The 21,925-nt window shown below is 32.1% G+C and overlaps 1 protein-coding gene across 17 annotated transcripts in view; it reads right to left on the reverse strand.

Annotated features, from left to right (window-relative positions):
* LOC148625225 (calpain-9-like) overlaps nucleotides 1-15,241 on the reverse strand; it is a 33,445-nt gene extending 18,204 nt beyond the window's left edge. For 11 of the 17 annotated variants that reach the window (XM_088568622.1, XM_088568618.1, XM_088568620.1 and 8 more), the window contains exons 1-8: nucleotides 14,490-15,240; nucleotides 13,064-13,133; nucleotides 6,494-6,746; nucleotides 5,412-5,580; nucleotides 4,910-4,990; nucleotides 3,782-3,882; nucleotides 2,210-2,287; nucleotides 1,193-1,368 (exon numbers count right to left, since the gene is read on the reverse strand). In XM_088568622.1, the coding sequence (XP_088424748.1) occupies nucleotides 1,193-1,368; nucleotides 2,210-2,287; nucleotides 3,782-3,882; nucleotides 4,910-4,990; nucleotides 5,412-5,580; nucleotides 6,494-6,746; nucleotides 13,064-13,133; nucleotides 14,490-14,969 (1,408 nt within the window). In that variant the 5' untranslated portion in view covers nucleotides 14,970-15,240. Of the gene's footprint in view, nucleotides 1-1,192; nucleotides 1,369-2,209; nucleotides 2,288-3,781; nucleotides 3,883-4,909; nucleotides 4,991-5,411; nucleotides 5,581-6,493; nucleotides 6,747-13,063; nucleotides 13,134-14,489 lie in introns of all 17 variants that reach the window. The other 6 variants (XM_088568610.1, XM_088568609.1, XM_088568611.1 and 3 more) reach the window with 2 other exon arrangements.
* Nucleotides 15,242-21,925: the final 6,684 nt, after the last annotated feature.

Consider the following 21,925-nt stretch of genomic DNA (forward strand, 5'->3'; position numbering starts at 1 on the left):
GCCAGAAAGACAGCTTAAACACATTTATCTGTCTTATTCATGTAAGTTGACAGGAAATATGGCATATGTTACAAACAATAGTATAGTCTATTTCAGAATTCCATTGTCATTGTACAGTCAATTTCATAATTGTTCTTTCTTAATAGTTATCCGAATATTACATCATTTTCATATTAATGTGAAAATACTCTTGACATTTCACTTATAAGATTAGACATTACTGACATATGGAAATAATTATTCTATTTTTGTAGAACAAGGCTAAGACATAACTTGTGTTTTGAAAGGAGTATTGTATTATCTGCTATTTAGAATAATAGATTTTTTTTCTGATACTACCTTTATTCTGCATAAATATAGGATCATAAATGTGTTTCAGGACACTAGTTTCTTCACAGCAAATACTTAAGTAACAGTCCACATAAAATTCAGACACTGCCAATGGTAAAGTGATTCATGGTGAAGAAAAGCTTTTTCAGTCTATATATGCTATACTTTCACAAAACAACAATCTTTTCTGCATTCAGATCTGCACTTTTTAGAAAATTGTTCATTCATCTAAAATCTACCAAATGAAACTAAATCAAGAAGGATAACTCTTGCAAAGAGCAAATTTCATGAATAATCTATATAACTTTTATCTCAAAAGTGCAACAACCAAATGAAAATTAAGACTGATTATGTGATTAGTATCTGTTTCTGAACAAGAAATAAAACTGAATTCCGTGGGTTTTTGACATGCATGAATCACCTCCCGTCAGATTTTCAGATTTTTAGAAAGACTGCTACTTAATAAGTATCAACAATAACAAGAACCATAACTCTTTCTGCTCGGTAATTTTATTCCAGTACCCTTTCTACAGGGTAAATCTTTGACTTCCATTATTTTGAATCATAGTGTGATTTTAAGCAAACTTTTTTTAGATCCCCACAACAACACCTACCATCATGAATGCAAAAAAAAAAAATGCACTGCAGTTTTGATAGTTACTTGTGCTAATATTTTTAACACTTGAATCAGTCAGTGATTAACTTGACTGCATGCATCAGCAGGATTTGTAAGAAAATTACAATATAACTAATATTTGTGTAGAGAAAGAGGCTTGTCTATTGTATTCGTGTGACAAAACTAAGTGGTAAAATGAAAAATCTTTCATGAATCTTAAATGAATTAAGATCATCTGTAACTTACGGAGATAATTCCTACAACCACCAGCATTAACTCCAGGGATCCATTCACCAACTTCAGCAGTAGATTCCCACCTCTTCTTCCCAATCTTGACTAATTCATCATCATCCAGACTGTCAGGACCTAAATTACAGATCTCTAGTTTCTGGAAGTTAGACTGCCAGTCACCGAAGGTCATCCTAAAAACAAATCATATGGGGAGAATAATGAGTATTTAAGAAGTACAAGATGTACAAAAACAATTATTTTACAGTAAGGAAATAAATTTGAGCATCAAATTTCTTCAGTAAACCTTATTTCAGGGTTTTTCCTGACTTTAGACCAAAATGGACCCATTTTATACAGGAGCCTATGGAACTATTCAAGATTTCAATGGGGCATTTGAAAAAAAAATGATGGACCCTTGCAAAATTTCAGTGGACCAGAAATCTCTTAATACTGTCATAAGGGACAAAGTACTAGTTTATTTTGGTTCCTTATCAAAGTGCCCAGCCAAATAAATGACCAATTTTATTCTATCTTAACACATTTTTTCTGTAAAAATGAAAGGACCCACCCCAATATAATCCCCCTTGTTTTCACCTTCAGGGAAGGCAAAGCAAATAACTGGAATGACATGGTCTTTTCTCTTTTAAAGTATGAATCGATAATAAAATTCCATGTAAAATTCTGAACTCAATTATATAGTTTTCAGAAGAAGTTTGTGTCTTTAATTGGTGTAGTTTATATTTATAAGGTATAGCACTGAGCATATTTACCAATTATGTCTTTATCTTTTTATAGGTCTTTCATATTTGGGTTTAGTTGTTGGAATTAATCCAACTGCAAAAATATTATTGTACTATATTTCATTGGCTGATTGTGTTGTTTCTTCTTAAAATTCAGACAGAAGCATATATGAAGAGGTTAAGCTTAGCAAAAGCTTCTTAAACTATTGACACATGAAATACATGTAGCAACAAGTGACCATTTCATACAGATATTTTTTCACAACTGAATAAAATCAAGCAGGAACCCTACCAGAATTCACCATCATCTTCCTTGGCCAGACCCATGGCTTCTTTTTCTTCATCTGGGATGAATTTCCATCTTTCAGAACTAAACAAGAAAACAAGATATTTATAATGCTTTTCCACTATATTCTACTACTACCTAACAGAACAACTGAAACCTTTTTACTGGGAAGCATAGCATTGTACATGTAAAACAGTTTCAATATTAATTTAAGATTCCATATCAAACGGAAAGTGTGCTTAAGGGCTGATATAGGACAAGGTTTAAAATTAAGGTCAACAAGAAAAATGCAGTGTCATTATAAGTTTTTCACATATCTCATCAGAATTAAAGATTCATAAAATGGTACAATTCAAATTAATTTCCATATAAAGTGATATTTTTCTTCAATATATTTGTATCACAATGTTCTGCAGGTTTGTAGATAAAAGTCAATTTGGGCTAGAAAAAGATAGGATATGGGTTATCAGAGCCTGGATGAAAATTTCTGATCATTTATAGCAGCTGTCAAGTAACCAAATACAGTATATCATATATCATTACCAAACAATTTCTATTTTACATTTACACTGTAGACTGGATAAAGTTCTTTTGAATTGGATTAAGGCAAAGCCAAAGGTCAATATATTATCTAATATTGGATAGCACTGTAGCCAAAACATCACTTTGTGCGTGATAATTACAATGTATTATTATTTACCATTGCCAATACAGCATTTATTAGCAGAACATGCCACTTTGTACATTATGATGGTAAGGCTTGAATAAAAAACTAGTAACACATTAGCATGCAAATAAACGCCTTCTACAAAACCTCCAACAGGGATAATAATATCAAAACAAATTAAGAGCCTCATGGAGTGCAGCATGATATGACTGCAGCATGTTAAATTCTGCTTACTTCAGTTAAGCGTTGACACAATATTAGTTTTTGACACTTTAGCATTGGGATTTACAGTTCAGTAAGGATATATCTGAAATCTGTTTGAAAAATACACATAAGGAATTAATTAATCTAATTTTTTTTTCAAAATCAGACAGAAGATTTAATTTCTTGGGAATGGCCCTTTTATCCCCTTATAACTCAAACACTGTAAGAAATATCTGCAATCAGTTTGAAAAATGCAATCAGGGAATTTCATGAGAATATTATAAAAAATTAAAATCTGATAAAAACTAAATGAAATGCTAGTTTATGGCCCATTCTAATTCTAAAACAGATGAAGCAATGACTCCCCAGATTACAATAAATGTACACCACTATCACAGCTATTTTGGTGTGCAAATTTTTCAAACCAGAGGTTTCGTCTTGTATTTGGGCTCAAATTAGCAACATTTTCCTTCAAAAAATATGTAAAGAGGTATTTTTTTTTTAAAATAAGTCAATATGAAGCAAGGTAACCACTATCTATGCAACTATTTGACTTTGTGACCTTTAACTGACCTGTGACTTCAAGAGGTCAAAAACAAAGGATTTTACTACAATGTATCAGGACAGATGGTAGACTAATGCCTCTTGCAACATTCTGGGTGAGGGGATAGATAATAAAAGAGAAGCAAAGTCACTGTTTTACATACTCATCACTAAAGGCTCCTTTCCATTCACTTTCATTTCCCCAGGGGTTTCTACAGCGCACCATAGGTAACTTTCCACTTCTTCCAGGAGTTTGAATCTCAACCTAATGAATATAAAGAAATAATTTTGTACATGCTTTTTAAAACTTTACAAAAGGAATAATTCATAGTGACGCCACCGTTTTTTTTATTTTAACTTATTTTTACATACATGTACTAGACTATAATTTTATTTTGCAGAATAATAGAATATGATTGAGCTGAGCAATTGCCAGAAACATATTTACCAGCTATAAAAGAAATATTGAATGATTTAAGAGGAATTACATTTGGACTATTTTTTTCGTGTAAAGTTCAGAAATGGTAGGGAAGTTCCAGACAAAGCTTTATGTACATGCAAATGTTAGGAGAAAATCATTTTCACAAGCAGTTATAATAGATTGCCAAAAATTACATAAAAATTAATTTACAATTACAATTGCTATTGATGGATTCAAGAATTATCCAGTAATTATGTGCCTAAAATTAAATTCATATACAACATTTCATATAAAACACATCTTTTGTTATCAAACTTAAATTGCAATTCAAGATATTGAGTTCTAACAATTTAAAACAACACAAAAAATTAAAATCCCCCCCCCAAAAATATAGGTTGAGGAAAATTAACTTGAGCAGCATTTCTGAACACACAGTTTGATAATCAGCTGTGATAATCATTGCCAGAGTTATTAACCTGTCACTGCAATTCACCAATCAAAGAACTCGGGAGTTCCTGTACATGTACATCAAAGAAGATACTGTAAATTCAGATGTCATTGACTCATTTTCCTTATTGTAAAAATATGACAGACTAGTACAAGTAATTATAAAATTAAGCAGCATAGTATATGGAAGTGTCACCTTTCCTTTAAAATGACTTTTTTTCCTTTGAGTTATCTCAACTTTGTGTGGGATATGATGATAAAGATAAATTTATTTTCACTTGTGTAAATACTTTTTTCATCAGTTAATATGAAAAGATGAAACTGGATATATTGTTTAAAGGCTACTTGATAAAGGGTGTACCATAGCTTAATATCAAACCAATATGAATGATGTAGTCAATTAGACATATATTAAGCAGATTACCATTTTCACAGAGGTGACACTGTAAGCATGGCCCATGATCAAACCATTGGCAAGTTCTGCTTCCAACTGGTTAGGGTCAGCCTGTAACATGAATCTCAGAAAATAATCAGTCTGTTTTCACAAACAAGGCAGTGCTAATGTGAATCAATTGGTTTTATCTAATGTGCATGCTTACAATATTTCAGTGATGAAATGTAACTTTGGAGGGCTTAATACATTTTTTAAACTTAAAAAGCTTCTATAATGTTGATACATCATATAGATTTTAAAATGCAGACACTAGATTCACTAGTTTTACAAAGAATGTAGAAATTATATTCATCATAAAATATTCAGGCCAATTACAAATTACCCATGCTTCAGCTGTAAGAGTGAAAAGTTATACCTGTACTTTAGCTCAATCTTAGTGCTTAAGTATCTTAAAAATGTAAGTAGGAAATTCCAAAGAAGTTGAATTGAAGTTAAAGAAGCAAGATTGAATTTTATGTCTACGACAACATACATCTATAGAGCAACCCATGAGAGATCCTCTCTCATGAGCTTTCAACATGATTGTGAGGAGGTCTTTTGGAGCCTTCTTAAGGTCAAACATTTCAGTCACCCCTCCTGTAAAGTCCTCCATAGCCTCACTTGTACTGCCTCCCTTCAGGGATTCATAGGAACCATGTAATCTGTAATGCAATACAAATTTAACAGAATTCCAATAATAACCTGTATGCCAACAAATGTTTCTAAAGAAAAGACATTTCAAGGATTAACAATTGATAGTGCTGTGTTTGAAGTCTGAACTGTATCTTTTTTCATAGCTTGATAAGAAACTGTCATCTGAATTTTTGCACCATACCCTAACATGCATACTAATATCATGCTTAAACTGATTTATAAGTTATTACATCACTGTAAAAGAAATGAAAAAAACTGAATAGCTGCTAAATGAACAGGTACAATATCTATATTACATAATTGAAAAATTGTCATTCACAATTAATCATGCCTTCATGCCTATAAATAATAATGTATAGGTAGAAATTACTGTCCTATCAAAAGTTGCCATATCAAATATAATAATCAATGGTGTGAAGTTTCAATTGGGATTCCAGTACATGATTACTTATTACAAATCAGTAAAAGCTGGATTCCAGTACATGATTACTTATTACAAATCAGTAAAAGCTGGATTCCAATACATGATTACTTATTACAAGTCAGTAAAAGCTGGATTCCAGTACATGATTACTTATTACAAATCAGTAAAAGCTGGATTCCAGTACATGATTACTTATTACAAATCAGTAAAAGCTGGATTTCAGTACATGATTACTTATTACAAGTCAGTAAAAGCTGGATTCCAGTACATGATTACTTATTACAAATCAGTAAAAGCTGGATTCCAGTACATGATTACTTATTACAAATCAGTAAAAGCTGGTTTAAGAGAGAATAATCAAGGGAACCAAGGTTATAGTGGTATAACAGTTGTTGGTCCAAACAATTATGTTCTTTTTTCATATACATACAACATGTATACATGTATACATGTACCATACTTTATATAATAACGGAACTACTAAATTTAAGCATTACTTTGCATAGGCCTTCTCCAGCAGTGCACTCCAGAACTCATGTTTGTCTTCTGAGTGCATGAAAACGAGTTGATTCATGTATGTTGGAAGTCTATCATCCACAACAACTTCTGTCCAGTTTCCTTCGTGCCAGATATTGAACTTGAACATACCACAGTAGTCACCAGTAAAGTTTTGTTCATGAGGAACAACTTTGTGTAGTAGAACATCATTGCAGGTTAAGGAAGCAATAGCAGCCAATAGCCAACAGTCACCTGATAATAGAAATATTATATAGTCAGAAAAGTGCAACATATACACTGTTTTTGCCAGAATTTCAAAAGCTTTAGTTCCGTTTGGGGATTTGGTACAAATATATAAAAATTTTGACTAAAATGGGTCAAAATCCAGGAAAAAGCTTCTGTCACTTGAGAATATGATTAGTAAATGACTCAAATGACTAAGCCTAGAAAAATCACTGCATATATAAAGGTGAATTAAAGAAATGATGGGTCATACAGGTACAATCAAACTACACATACATGTACATGTAGTATCAAAAAGTTGATACATGTAGTTATTTCAAATTTATATATTAATTAGAATCATGTTTTTAATGTATTGAAGGGATTCTGTATCAATAAAAATATTTTCATTCTTAAAACAATGTAAAATGTCAAATTCAATTATGGACCTCATGTACCCGATATATTTGTACAAACTATGTTTTATCCTATTGAAAATGTAAAGATATTAGAAAATCCATAGTATGGTGTTCATTTAGCTTTGGATATGTGTTATGCCCTTTATGATAGGTTTTTAAAAGGGCAGAGCCGTTTTCAGCAATTTTCCCTGAGCAGATGTAATGTGCTAGAGTGCCCTTTTTTTACCTGGATTACCTTTCCCTTTTCAAATACTGCAGGGAACACAACATTAAAAAAAAAACAGTATGTCAGTTTTGTACAAATCAGAATGGTACTACGATTTACATGAATTTTATGCAAATATGTGGAAAAAACATTAAACAAATGTGAACAAGAGGCTTTCATGAGTAAGCAGTTACTCACTGTACTTTTAGAATAAGGCCAAATTAAATTAATTAGTAGATTCTCATCCCCGCCCCTGCAAAATTGAAAAAATAAAAAAAAGATGGGCTGGGAATTTAAATATCTGGATTTTTTCGCGTCAGTTTCAAGTATTGAGATAGTATAACACACAAATCATTTACTTCTTGATGACAAATACTATGTTTCTTTTCGAGATCTGAAACTGATGTGGCTTTTGATTAGAACATATCTATACTACAGATAGCTAAAATTACAAATATCCTGTAAGAAATATAAAAAAAAAAAAGTAAAATCCTTCCACCAGCACCACATTTTATTTGAAGGTTGGATGAGAATCTCCCATTTAAGTTTACTTGGCCTAACTGACAATATAATTTAAATTTCTATTACAACAGACTACCATAGTGATGAGCTAAAAGCAATCTCACTGTATATGGGTTTGTTAATTAATTGGTAAATATATATTGATACATAATCCACACTGGAATAATGACAAACTCGTAAATGTTCATTATGCAATATTTAAGGTAAATGTGCAAGTACTAATTACATGTATCTTAAAACATGTACATGTACATTGTAAAACCATCTTAAATATTACCTACAAGTGGTACTTGTACATCATATAACAAACATCATACATGTACATGAATAAACAATTAACAGAGTTTTTAGAAATACACCCATACATATTTATACAGTGAAAGAATTTAACCTTGTTATCCCTCAACCATACACTCAGCTCATCATTATGTATGCACTGCTTACTGTTCATTTTTGTGGTTAATCAATTGTCTCTTCTTGTCATAACATCTTACACCTAACAGGCCTGGACCAAATGGATAGGCCCAAATTAAATATTGTTAGTTTATCCTATTTCACAATGAACTTGTCCTTCACTAAAATGTATTGGTTGTCCCCATCAATGGATAAGATAGAATGTTAGAAAATCCATCCAGACAGTGTAAGTTGATCAATAAATACAGTTTTTTCTTCTTTCCAGAATATAAGATGGGGGGAATACTCGAGTTTAGACATTGTATAATTTTTAATGTTTCCATTGCAATGTAGTTACGCCAATTGAGAAAATTCTTCTTTCTGGGAGTACTATACTAGTGATTGGGATTATCATATTCCAGCTGAAAAGGTCTCATTCAAATATAATTTTATATAAAGAATGATTAAGAATGCCCAATCGAAATTTTTAATATCATTAAAATGTCCCACTCTAAAACTATTAATCCCAATCACTTAAAGACATTTTGTAAAGGTGGACATGGAAAGGGGAAACCAATGCTTGGATATTACAATGTCAAAAAGGTGTTTAACTACTTAGAAAATGTGACAGTCTAGGGCTTTTGGTTTAAAAATTGCTACTTCCCAAACAGCACATTAGTTTTTTCTATACTATAACTTGAGCCATTCTTTTCACACTGTTTCTAGAATGTTTAGAAAAGGAATAAATTAAATATCACAAATTACCAGAAATACTAGGAGTTGTTTTAGTAGATTATCTGTAGTTATATTATAAGCCTAGGTGTAGGATCAAACATTAAAGAGTCAAAATTTCAGCTTATCAGATTTCTGTTTACAGTTTACACTGTTTAACCCACATGGTTTAACGATAACAAAAATTTGAAAATTTGGATGGTTTTATTATTTTGATAACTGCATATTTATTTTCATTATATTATCTTAACTATGTTGTTATCAGAAGGTCAGGGAAATAAAATCCTAATAAAATACACTGAAGTAAAGAGATTTTTCCCATGTAATGTATGATCCTGGAATCCAATGACATATTTGTACCTGTCACTAGGTACATGTGAAATTCATATCTTGTCTAATTAATTCAAGGTAAAGGAAACAATCTGAATACAATCTTTATATTGGTACAAAGAATGTATACAATAACTGGTGATGCATTAATATTCAATAAAAATCAAGTGTAAGCTGTTGGCAGCCAAGGTCTTCTTTTTTGGCTCACATCCCTTTCACTTAACAGCAAGGTACTGTGTATGATTAATACCATTACACAGTAGTTCCTATTGGAACTTTGAAAATTATCAAGATAATATATGTTCATGAATACAGGTACACATGTAAATCATGTATAAAGGAGGATAAAAGTTACCATGCTCAAGAAGTTTGGTTGATTACATAGTAAAAACTGGAAACAACTGGAATGCCTCCCCATACACTCTCCTCCTTTGGAATTTCTGAATCTGCCAGTGAAAAGGCTAAATAACCAGTCATCAGTTGAAATATTAATGAAATGTAATGACATTTTTTCACTGGTATGCCTTTTCCCCTATATTTATCAGTAATAAAATTCTTATTCATGTCTTATTGATGCATATAAATATATGTGTAGCATACTCAAAACTAACATATATTTACAAGGACTAATTCTGATCAAATCAAGCAAAGAAAGGTTATAGAAACCAGGAACTTCCACAAAACATACATCTACATGTACCATTGGAGAGGGTAATTATATGTTTAGCCATTTAAATAATAATCCAACACAAAAATTTAAAAGTTTTTAAAATCTCCTACAATGTCATATGTCAATTTTTGCCTACATGGTTGAGGTTGGTATATCAAGCAAATCAAAGGTGTAATAATAAATACATGCTTCCTTGAACCTTCATAATAACATACATTAAACCAGCATTCCTCACCTTCTTAATGAAATGTTACACACATTGACTTATAGCACAGGTTAATCTGTCGACTCAGGGAAAATATATATTGAACAGGAGATCAATAATAAATAGTACTTAAACAGGATCTATTTGTAGGTGAATAGTCTGGAATGAATGTTGATGAATGAATGTGGATAATTACTTCTAGTATACTCATTACAGTCTGTTAAAGCATGTCTGTTTCTCATGATAGCAATTTGCCAGGATGTGTAATGCCATGATCAAAAATTTAATAGGAAAACAGCCTGTTGTTTTTTGTAGCTTCAAGAGTTAGCTATCTACATTTGTAGGTATTATCAATCTAGATACCCCTGAAGTAACCACAGAAATGATGAGCAAGCAAGAACATACATGTAAAAAAAACCGCTTAGATAATTATGTTTACAGGCAAACACCCAGAATATACAAATAGAAAAGGTTAAAAGACCTAAAACTGGCACCAAATTATTTCATGTTTTTGATAAAAATTTCATCTGTCAATATTGCATGTACTTTGCTGACTTTAGCTATATAGCTTACCATTACCTTTAATTACAATACTAAATCCACATCAGTGTTTTTGCCAGAATTTCATAAGCTTTAGTCACTTTTTGGGATTTTGTACAAAAACATACAAATTTTGATTAAAATGGGTCAAAATCCAGAAAAAAAGCTTAAGTCACTTGAGAAAATGATCAGTCAATGACTAAAATGAATATGCCTAGAAAAATCACTTGTAGTCCTTCCAAAAAAAGATTCACTTATCTGTATGGACCATTAACTAATCTTTTTCTTAAGGTATAAATGTATAAACATACATGTACATGTATCTGTAAATTTGTATACATTTATATAGTACGGTCAATTTGTCTTTTCCTCTTGATAAATTTACTTTATACATAAAATTAACATCTACGAAGAACAAGGTTCAGGTTATATGAACTCTTCAGACATCAGTTATGAATTAGACACCTTATGTTTTTAATAATCAATGAACTGTCCCTGCTGCCAACAGTCAAGTATGTGTGCACATTATGTTCTTCAAGGAGTCCACAGAAATGAATGTATTTTTATCCAAGCTAAAAGAAATCTCACAATTTGAGAGAAACGCTCCCAACCACCCCTGAAATTCAAACCTACATGTTCAGTAACAGAAGGTTATACAAGTACTAAAATAGAAGAATCTACTTGTACATGTATAATACTTTTATATGTAAAATGAAGAGCAATTCATGGATCTAAATTAAAGTTGAACAATAAATATTTATCTTTTAGAAATACATTGTAGCACTTAGAAACCAGGGCACAGAATACTAATGCACAAAGTCATGACCTCAACCTCTCTATAGTATAACTGCTGCAGGTAATAATTATTTACCATAGCAATTCACACTATACTTCATCTCTTGCTATACTGCTTGCATTATATTGATCAATTTGTGTGTACACATGGCACTGTGTTGATACTCTGTCAGTATTGATTGATTATGACCTTTAGAGAAGTAGTGAGATTACACTTCATTCTCAAATACTCACCTCTGAACTTTTAGAAGATTTACTATATACATGTAGTTAAAATGTTGACATTATACTTAAGTCTTCAAAACATTTCATTCTTGAATAATCAAGATTGATGTGTACATAAAAGTGATTCAACAGCCAAATCCATAATATTTAATTTCAAGAGGATTAAACTCATGTTTAAAATCATAAAAGCATCCGCTGGCTTTTCAATGTACATGTACAAATGTAGTACATATATGTTTTACTATTTTGTGCTAAGGTTATCATTGAGAATTCACATATACATGTATATACAACTGAATGCAATGAACATGTACAATAGGTTCAAATACTGATGAATGTAATATAAGAGCAACTATCTTTACTTCACTTTTTCAAATGTGAACCCAACTACTGCTAATCCTACATGTACATGTATAACCTTTGGCTAAAAGGTAAGTATTCCCCCATTTTTTAAAGGATATCCTCCAGGATTTGTACAATATAGAGAAGACATAAAAACAAACATTTTTAATAAAAGAAATGAGTCCTCAAATAATTTAAAAAATGTATAGGTATAATGTGATGCCTGTAGTATAAATAACAATGTAGTATTTCTAGTATTTCCATGTTTTTAAAATAGTTGGACTTATAACAAGTGTTTTGTTCCCTAAAATTATGAAGACGAAGCAACAATTATAAGTGTACATTAAATAAGAAATATATGCTGCTAATACATTACCAAATTACATGAACCTATGCACCAGCATAATCAAAGAGATACAACATGTACATGAAACATGAAGCAATATGCGGGTGATCTAATGCAGCCTTGATAAACATTACTCTACAGAAGAATATATTGACAGCTGTGCTAAAAGATGGTTAAATATAGACATAGGACTCTCTACAACAAGCTGTATAGTCATTTTAATGCTGAATACTTGATTATGAAGAAGAAACAGGCGACAGAAAGATATGAGGAGTTAATTATGCTATAGAGCTGCCTGTAATTTAGAAAATGCAAAAACACTATGAAAATGTTTATGAAGAGCAAGTATACACAAAAACATAACCCAATGGTATTAACTTAAGTAAAAACTCTTGAATATTAAGTTTAAAACATCATTGGCTAATAGCATTGTAATAAGAGTAACACAAAAAGGGAGTTCCCAGAAACTACACTACAGAGAATTAAATATTTAAAATAAGTGATGACTATGGTGAGTGTATAAAAGACAAAATAAACATACCATTAATATTCTGTGAAGAAATGGTGGGAGTATAAATAGTCTACAAGTTAATCATCTATCATCACATGTAAATTCTACCTACCAAGTTCTCCCTGTTTCACATCAAATCTACTGATTCCTGAGGATACAAATTCTGGGTTGTCAACCAGTTCCTGAAATGAAAAATACAGCTAAATTGCATGAACCTGGTACAATGTGAATAAACATTGAAGAATCCCTTTAATTAGGTAATCATTCATTGATAACCAGAATCAATATGCCATCTAGAGTGATAGGCTACAAATGTACATGTACATGTATAGAACTTACATGTATAAAGCATGAACAATACTATTATGTGATCTGACGTGTCCCTTTTCTGTACATGAACATTTAATGGGTTCTCCAATCAAAAGATCATTTCATAGTACAATATTGATTGGGTTCAATAATGTAACCTGGATGAAATACATGTATGACATTCTGAAGAAGTGTTCTGAGTATCTGAAAAAGCCACCCAATTTTATCACACATTAACTACATTATATGTACATGTAAAATGTATGCCAAATGGGGAGTAACAAACATACAATGTATGTGTAGATTATCAGACTAATTAACCCTTTGTTGGCTTTCCACATAGGTAAAAAATAAAACAATAGACTGAAGAAGACATAATATTCCATCTTCAATTACACACATCAAGGCAATGAAAACAGCCAATTATTCCACCTTGTGATAGATATGTATATGTAAACATCTGACAAAGAAACAGATTGTAGTTTTTCCATCTGATATTGAACAATAAAAGAGAACTGGTACAGTATAATCATCTATATTCTCAGCAGAGATAAAATCTTTATGACCCCATCTGATTAGTCATACTCCTTTGATTTATTTCCATTGCATACATATGTTTTACTAAGGCTTAACTCTAATTACATGTACCTGTAAATGTATGTACATGTCTGTTCACAAATACATCTACATATGTAAATGTACATCTACTCAGACAACCCTATATTTTACCTGTCCAAAAGATTTTTCCACAACACCTACACTATAATATGAAGATCTTTACATAACTTAGTAATAATTCAAAAGTTGTTACGTCAAATTCTGATTAATCTGTGGTGCAATTTTATGAATAAAACATTTTGGTTCAACAGAATACATGTAAGTGACTAACAGTTACAAAATACAAAATGTATTCCAACAACTGGTAGGCAGTGGTTACAGTGGTAGCCCTCCAATTAAGTGGAATGTTCCTTTGATCTTATGATGCCTCTACTTCAGTATCAAGATAATTGGCTTTCTTCTCTCTAAAGATACTAATAGGTTTAATAGCTTTTAATTTATATCTTTAATGTGCAAGAGACAAAAGCTGCAACACATATTACCACTGTACACAGCCCTTCAGACTGCATTTGGACATATACATGTATCAGTAATATTTGGTCCCAGAATAAATTGCGGAGTACAAAATGTACACAGTATTATGAGTATAACTATAAAATAACAAAACTTACACCAGGTCGTTTCCATTCAAATGGTCTGTTTGGTGATCTACTGAAGAAGATTGTATCATCCTGAGCTGGGAACTCTGGGTCTTCAAAAAGTATTCCATTTTTCAAGCACTCTGCTTTAATGTTGTCATAACTCTGGTCATTCAAACCAGCAAAAGGGTTCTTCTTTTCCTTACGATATGATCGGCCTCCAACCTGAGGTCTTTGTGATGGTTGGCGAACACATCTCCTGCGTCCAGGGTCTGGGCGACTGTCCCCTCCACCACTGCTGCCACCACCCCCACCAATGAAATTGCCAATGTTTATTGAGTATTTGCCTCCTCCAAAATTCTTGCCAAATCCAATATCAACATTGCCTCCTCCTCTATAGCCGATGCTGGGACCATCATCCCCGTAAGTATAGGTTCTGGTCTCTGTTTTAGGACCAGATCCATCGTCCGTGATGGTGCGAATAGTTTTTGTTGTTCTGGTGAAGAAAGACATCTTAAACGATGTTTACTACCGTGAAAGTTCCACTTCACTGATTTCCAAATCAGATCGATGCAAGCCAGTCGGAATGGTTACAATTTTTCGGTCAAACACCCTCCGATTTCACCCGAAATAAAAATATCCAAAATGCACGTTATGTTATAATAACACCTCTTCTTAATATTTGAAATCACAAGCAACTATACTGTATTCTCCGAGAGCCGAGACCTGTCAAAAATTTACCGGCCTGATGCTCTACTTCCGGTTAAGACGATTCCATTTGAGACAGGTGATGAGGTTTTCGATATGGATGAGTTGATTTACAACACCGAGAGACGATAATTGTCAGTGTGTTAGAATATTCAAAAATCCCTGCATACTATGACACAGGTTCTTGGGGTCGGATTTTTTTTCTGTTGAAGAGAAAAAAATATACAATCGTGTGTTAGGAGCAAATATTGCATTTATACTATCCATATGATTTTTTCTGATATACACGGAGTCGACATGTATATGATAATCCAGGATCTTCTCAAATTTTGTGTTTTATGATTTTTTTTGGGTTCAGGACCAAAATATATTATGTCACCGGTCTATCACTGGAACTTCCCTACTATTTCTGAACACTACAAAAAATAAAATCCAAATGTAATACCTTTGATATCATCCAATACATTTTTTATAACAAGTAAACATGTTTCTTGCAATTTATCAGCTCAATAATTTCTATTTTTTATGCAAATTATATTAAGATCCAGTCTTCATATCAACTCAACATTTGAGAGACTCCTGCAGGCGCGTAGCTGCCGTTAGGCAAAAAAGCTTTTGTCTGCACTTAATTTTGCCATTAAAAAAAAATTTTGGAGATAAAATACATCCAGGAGAGGCATAAATGATGCTCTAAAACGCTATCTACGCGGAGCTTCGCCCCCTGCCGTAATTTAGCCCACACTTCAATTTGGCTTCAGCTACGCGCCTGTCCTGTCTGGCCTTGGAAGATATTTAGTAATAAATTTACATTTAGGGAATTAATTTCGTGCAATTATGCGTCTGGAAGTATAAAATGTGTCAAGTATTTTCATTTAACACACTTATAAGTCAAATTATCCATCCTGTCATTAATATTTAAATTTTTTTAAACAGGAAGTGAAGAGCAGTGATTTTATCCAATTAAAATTGGCGGGAAAATTCAAATTGATACAAGTGTCTAGTTTTTTTTGAAAATTTTGTGTTAAGGAAATTATTTTTTAAAGCTTTGAAATGGAACAAAATTTGTAAATGTGTGAGAAGTTACATCAGTAGTATAGATTGATTTTCAGTTTACACATATTTAAAAAGGACAGTTCTTAATAGTATGTAAATGCAATGTATGATCTCACAATTTTATATAACATCATATAATCTTTGAAATTTTGTTCATGCTAATATGATGAAGATGAAACCTTTTAACGCTCCCGAAGAACGTTAATAAAATCAAAATTTTTTTCAGCTCTTATTTGATATGGTATACCTTCAAGTATGGTAAATTTTGTAATGATATATATTTGTCCTAAAGCATTATACTAATTGTCATGGTCTGATATGTTTATTGGCCGAAATGTTCGGCATTCATAAAGAATTATTGGTTTTCGTGGTCCGAAATGTCTTTGGATTGAATTGTCCGGCACTGGTTAACAATATGGTTCTTAAAATTTGTGAAACGTCTTAAAAGATTTCTTTTATTGTATTCAGTTTCGCTGCATTCTGTTTCATTTAGTATGGTTTAATTATGTTTTTATTACGATTTGATATCGAATTGTTTCGTTTCAATTCTTTCTTTTATCGATTATTTTCGTTTCGATTTGGTTCGTTTTCGTTTCGCAATTTTTATGACCCGAGAATTATGGGTAATATTGATGACGTAATTTTCGTAAACATCCGGGAGCCATACTGCAGACTATAAGGCCAACCCTATCTTGGAAAAACTATGATTCGATTTGTATTTAATTATCGAAACCAGCAAATATTTTCCGAGACTGGTTTGGCGCTCAATCGCACATACACAAGTATACGAAAATGAAGCTGCCATTATGCTGTTTTTCAGCTCCTGAAAATGCAGGTACAAACCGGATATTGATGCTTTTTCTTGCCATAAGTATACAGAACCTAGTTGATAATACAACCATAAACGCTTCTTTCGGGAGCGTATACATTTCACAAGAATCAAAAACCGCCAGTGCTATCAGCACTTTGATTTCTCTTTAACCAGAGACCTTTCATTGAATGATTGAATTACAGGTCTATACTTTAAGTACGAAAAAGCAACAACAAAAACAACAAACTAACAAACAAACTAAGGACATAAACGGAAAAATCCCGACCCTAAGTACCTGCATAATTAAACTATTCTACCCTCAGCGACTTTGTATATGTTACACTCCCTGTAACAATTTTACCTTATCTTGACCAAGACAAGATCCCCACTGGTACACTGACCTGGATCCAGACACTTTGAAAAGGAGCCAACCGAGATTTTCAATGAAAAAGGGGGGTTCTAGGACATTATTTGCCATTTTTGTCAATTTTACCCATGAAAATGACAAATTTTCTAATAAAAAAGGGGTGCCAATCCCCCCCTGTACACCACTCTGGATCCGCCACCTGGTACAGCTGACTAAATTATGTGACCCTCTTTTATGAATTTATAGATCGGTGCATTCTTTGAATTATCTTAGCCGGAATAAATAGGAAAACCCACAAAAAGTAACCGAGCTGAAAAAAACCAGATCCGACCCAACTCCAGAACTTTTTTCAGTGGTTCCTAATTTGTTGTTATTGGCATTGAATATATCAGATACCTATATTTAAATTATTTACAAGTCAATGAATATATAGAGACAACCTTCATTTTAAACCACGCTTACATATACTAGGCGTGGTTGGCTAAGTTTCGATTAACATACAGGAATAATTCTTTAAAAAACATGAAGACAAAAAGATAAGAAAGATTTTTATACGTAGAGCTTTATTTAAGGATCAGCACAGAAAATTTTGAAGGCTCTTCAGCCAGCACTCCACAGTTTAGTTTAGTTTCGAACTTTTGGCTGGGGATGAAAAATGACATAAAAGGAAACCGGTGGTTGCTATAGTGATGATTAAAATGAAGAATCTGTTGTTTATAAAACATTTTCTGAAAAAAAGGTATTTTTAAAAGTATTTTGCAATGTTTTATATATTTTCAATGTTGAAGGGGCTTTTTTCAATGACAATTTGACTTCATTGTGAAAGTGAAAGTAAGTCAATTTTTCACCATGCTAAATTTAATAAGTGGATTACAAAGTGAAATAGCTCAAAATCTAACCGGCGATGCCCATATGAGGAAGGGGTTTTCGAAGGAAGAAGTTTGAACAGTTTCAGGGAATGAAATAAAAATTTCTGATATTTTGCGGGAAATTTGATATTTTTAAACCTGATTTTATGAACTTTTTTTGCAAATTTTTGCATATTTTTGCATGGTTTCTATGGTAACCCTATATGTTGTGGGTAATTTTTTTCCAGAAATTTTTACTGCATCCTGAAGGCCTTGGCTTGAGCTATTACTACATATATAGATTTACAGATGCTTGACAATTTTTTAAAGTGATAAATGTTACAAAGCATCAGATTACAAGACCAAAATTATTCAGTTCTACAATACTGTGGAGTGCTGGCTACAATTACCCACTACAGGCGGTAAATGGTTTACCCGCATTCGTGATTGAAGAAGCTTCGTCTCAAAATTATGAAATTATTTAATCAAGAATTCAAGTCATAATAACAGAATATGTTATCATGTAGCCTTTACACTGAACTGAACATTTGTTTTAAATAAAATCATCAACATAATAAAACAAAAACTTACTTAGTAAGATTTGATATTAAGGAGGAAGATCTAGTGTAAGGGAAATAACTTTTGAAATCAGTAATATGTTTTTACTATATTCAGTTTCCCCAAATCATATCAAACTTTCATTAGAAACAGAATGAAATCAGTGCAGGTAATTTTGATACTTACATAAGAATGGTGTAAAATGCTGAATACAAAAGTTACATTGATTTGTAAGAGTTGTGTCCTTTACCCTAGGTCTACCTCCTTAATTAAGAATCATTTCTCATTTGATTAAATCAATTCTACTAAACGTATTCATGCGGAATTATTCTAAGCAACACTGTGAAAAACTAACTCTTATTATTCAGCGTTTTCAGGTTAAGGGGTAATATTTCATGCGTTAGTTAGTATCTCCACAGGTAACCACTTCACGATTTACTACGTATCACTCCAAATGGGTAACAGGAAGGTGTAACGCTTTGAAATAGCTAGCGAATATAAGTTGGGATTGTGAGCGAAGGTGGTCCCAAACATGATGTTCTACCGTTGAGGACCTTATGGCGTTTTATGAAACTTGGGTAAATGGGGTGAAGAAGAAAGGTGATATACGTATGTAAGGACTGCGTAAAACCTATAACCAGTATTTTTACCAAAATAATGTTTTGAATTATCTCTCTTTTAATATTTTATGCATCTATTACTATCATCAGTAAAAACGGGTGTCCTCTTAAGCTCGAAAATGAATTTGGTTGATTACTAGTATATATATAGATAGGAAAAACTGGATATTACTGGAGCCCCCTTTAGGTAATTTCTTGACCCGATCGCCGCTGGAATGCGGAAATATCCCACCCATATATAAATTTATATAATTATGACTATAATTAAGTCGTAAAGGTATTTTTATTTTATTATTTTTAATTCCAAACTCATTTGACCCGTAAGAACTTCAGTAGCCCTTTCTGCCCATAGCATTTTTTTTGTTTACATAGAATGGTTTGTCTATTTAACAATGTTAAACGTTAATTTTAGAAGAAGAAGACCGTTTTCCATATTATAAAGTCAGGCTTTTTAGTCCACATAGCCTCATAACCCTGACCTGACAAGGAAAAAAATAATAATAGTTTACACTGCAAATGGAATAGATATAACGATAAAAAAAACCAAATACTTGATGAACTTCGAGTACTGACCTCGCGCTTACTCATTGTATTGATTTGTTTTTTGTACAACTGTTACTTGCTGTGGTTTGAAAATTTCCAGTGTTGTTACCAAGATCTTTGTATACTTAGGAAGCATAACAGTTAGTTCCCTTTCGGTAGATGATGTTCGCTACGTCAATGTTAGAAACAAGAATATTGAGAAATTCCTCTAAGAATATTTAAAAAATCAAAAGTGCTCGTAAGCAAAGAAAGATATACATTATTTACAAGCAATCCCCATGGTAAATTTGAATAGTCATACAAACAGATATTTTCTCTACAGACATACATGTTTAACTCATATCAGAGGCCTTTCAAAAACTTACGAATTAGGAGGTTTTTCGGGGAGTTGGGTCCGATTCAAAAAGTGATACAATAGTGGGTTCATCAGTTGCTCCTTTTTATCAAATTGGTGCACAAATCTAACTGCATTTTCCCACAAAAGGGAGCATGATAGGAGCTATTCGCCACTGTAAAGAGTATAATTATCTATATTAATAAAAAGCGATGACGCATACGTCGACAGCATTTTATTCTCTCTTCGGATTATCTTTCTTTCATTGCCTTGAATGACCATGTATCTCATTACATCAAATTGAAAATATCAATTTTTGTAATTGTCAGTGCAGTTGTTCTATTAGTGAAAATCCCCACTAATCTTGCAGGAATTTACAAAAAGAAAAAGCCGGGAAAAATCAAAAGAGAGAAAATATGTTAAGATGTTGATGAATATACACATGTTGTATAGATTATAGGACTACATAAATATCTCTCATTTGTCTATTCTTAATATTCACAAAGACGCATTTTCTACCTTACTGACTTAAGACTTTGTAGTCTAGTCAACATGAAAGAGAAAGCGATTCCTTTTTGCGTTGCTCGAGGTTTATTAATGCACACTGGTATGGATTATATTAAAACTTTATATAGAAGTGTACCTTTGATTTGATTAACATATGCAAAGTACAAGATGTAAGTTGTAACAATGGCATTCAGACAAACAAAAATTGCCTTGACTCGTCACACAGTCTAAAAATGGCAACATCTCGTATTTAACAAAAACCGGATAAGCGTCCTTTGCTTTTTACAGTAACACCTATTGAGTCGCACAATTCATGTCCGTGTCTTCCGGATCTATCACGTTTGGCATATGTAACCAAACGTCAAGTTTATACCACATACCATGCATAAGATGACGAAACGACTGCTTTCTCCTTAACAACTAGTTATTTATTTAGATACGATTATCTTTGAATATTGCTTCGTAAGTTTCTTCATATTTGCCTTGCATAGTTTTGTTTAAAATCAATTTAAGTTTCCAGCGCTAAATGCACGACCAAGCTTAGGCCAGTGAACAATAAGCTTATTATAATACAGTTTTATTTGTTTTCTTGATTTACCAGGCTTATGCATGCTTTGCACTAACTTGATGATAATTTCTTGATGTCGATTCTGTTTAGTGTCCCATATCTCACGTACCCCACCTCTTAATTCGTTAAAACAAAATCTATTTTTCCTATTTTGTAAACTTTTTCATAGTAAACACATTTAAGTTCAGAAGTTTATGATCAAAAGAAAAAGTTCATTAATGCCTGACTTTTATGAACAATGTATTGCATCTCACCTTTTTGTAATTCCATTTATTCTATTCGTTTTTTTTTTTCGCTAGTCAGTTAACAAAGATTTGATTCATAAGCATTTCTTGCAAGTTTACTTTAAGGGCACGGAACTTTGTATAAGCTATTTATCTTCATTCCGAATCATACTATTAGTTTTGCATGTAGCTTGCTTATTGTATTAGTTTGTGCTTATATGCATGAACATGTACACACATAATACTTTTGTCTCACTCCCTAATGTATGAATGCATTTTGAATTTCCAGAGATTTTTTTTTAAAAGGCAACACATATATAGGCAAGTA

Source organism: Perna viridis, chromosome 2 (genome assembly GCF_037379345.1).
Source record: "Perna viridis isolate PV_CMFRI_1.1 ecotype Kerala chromosome 2, ASM3737934v1, whole genome shotgun sequence".
Lineage (NCBI taxonomy): Eukaryota > Metazoa > Mollusca > Bivalvia > Mytilida > Mytilidae > Perna > Perna viridis.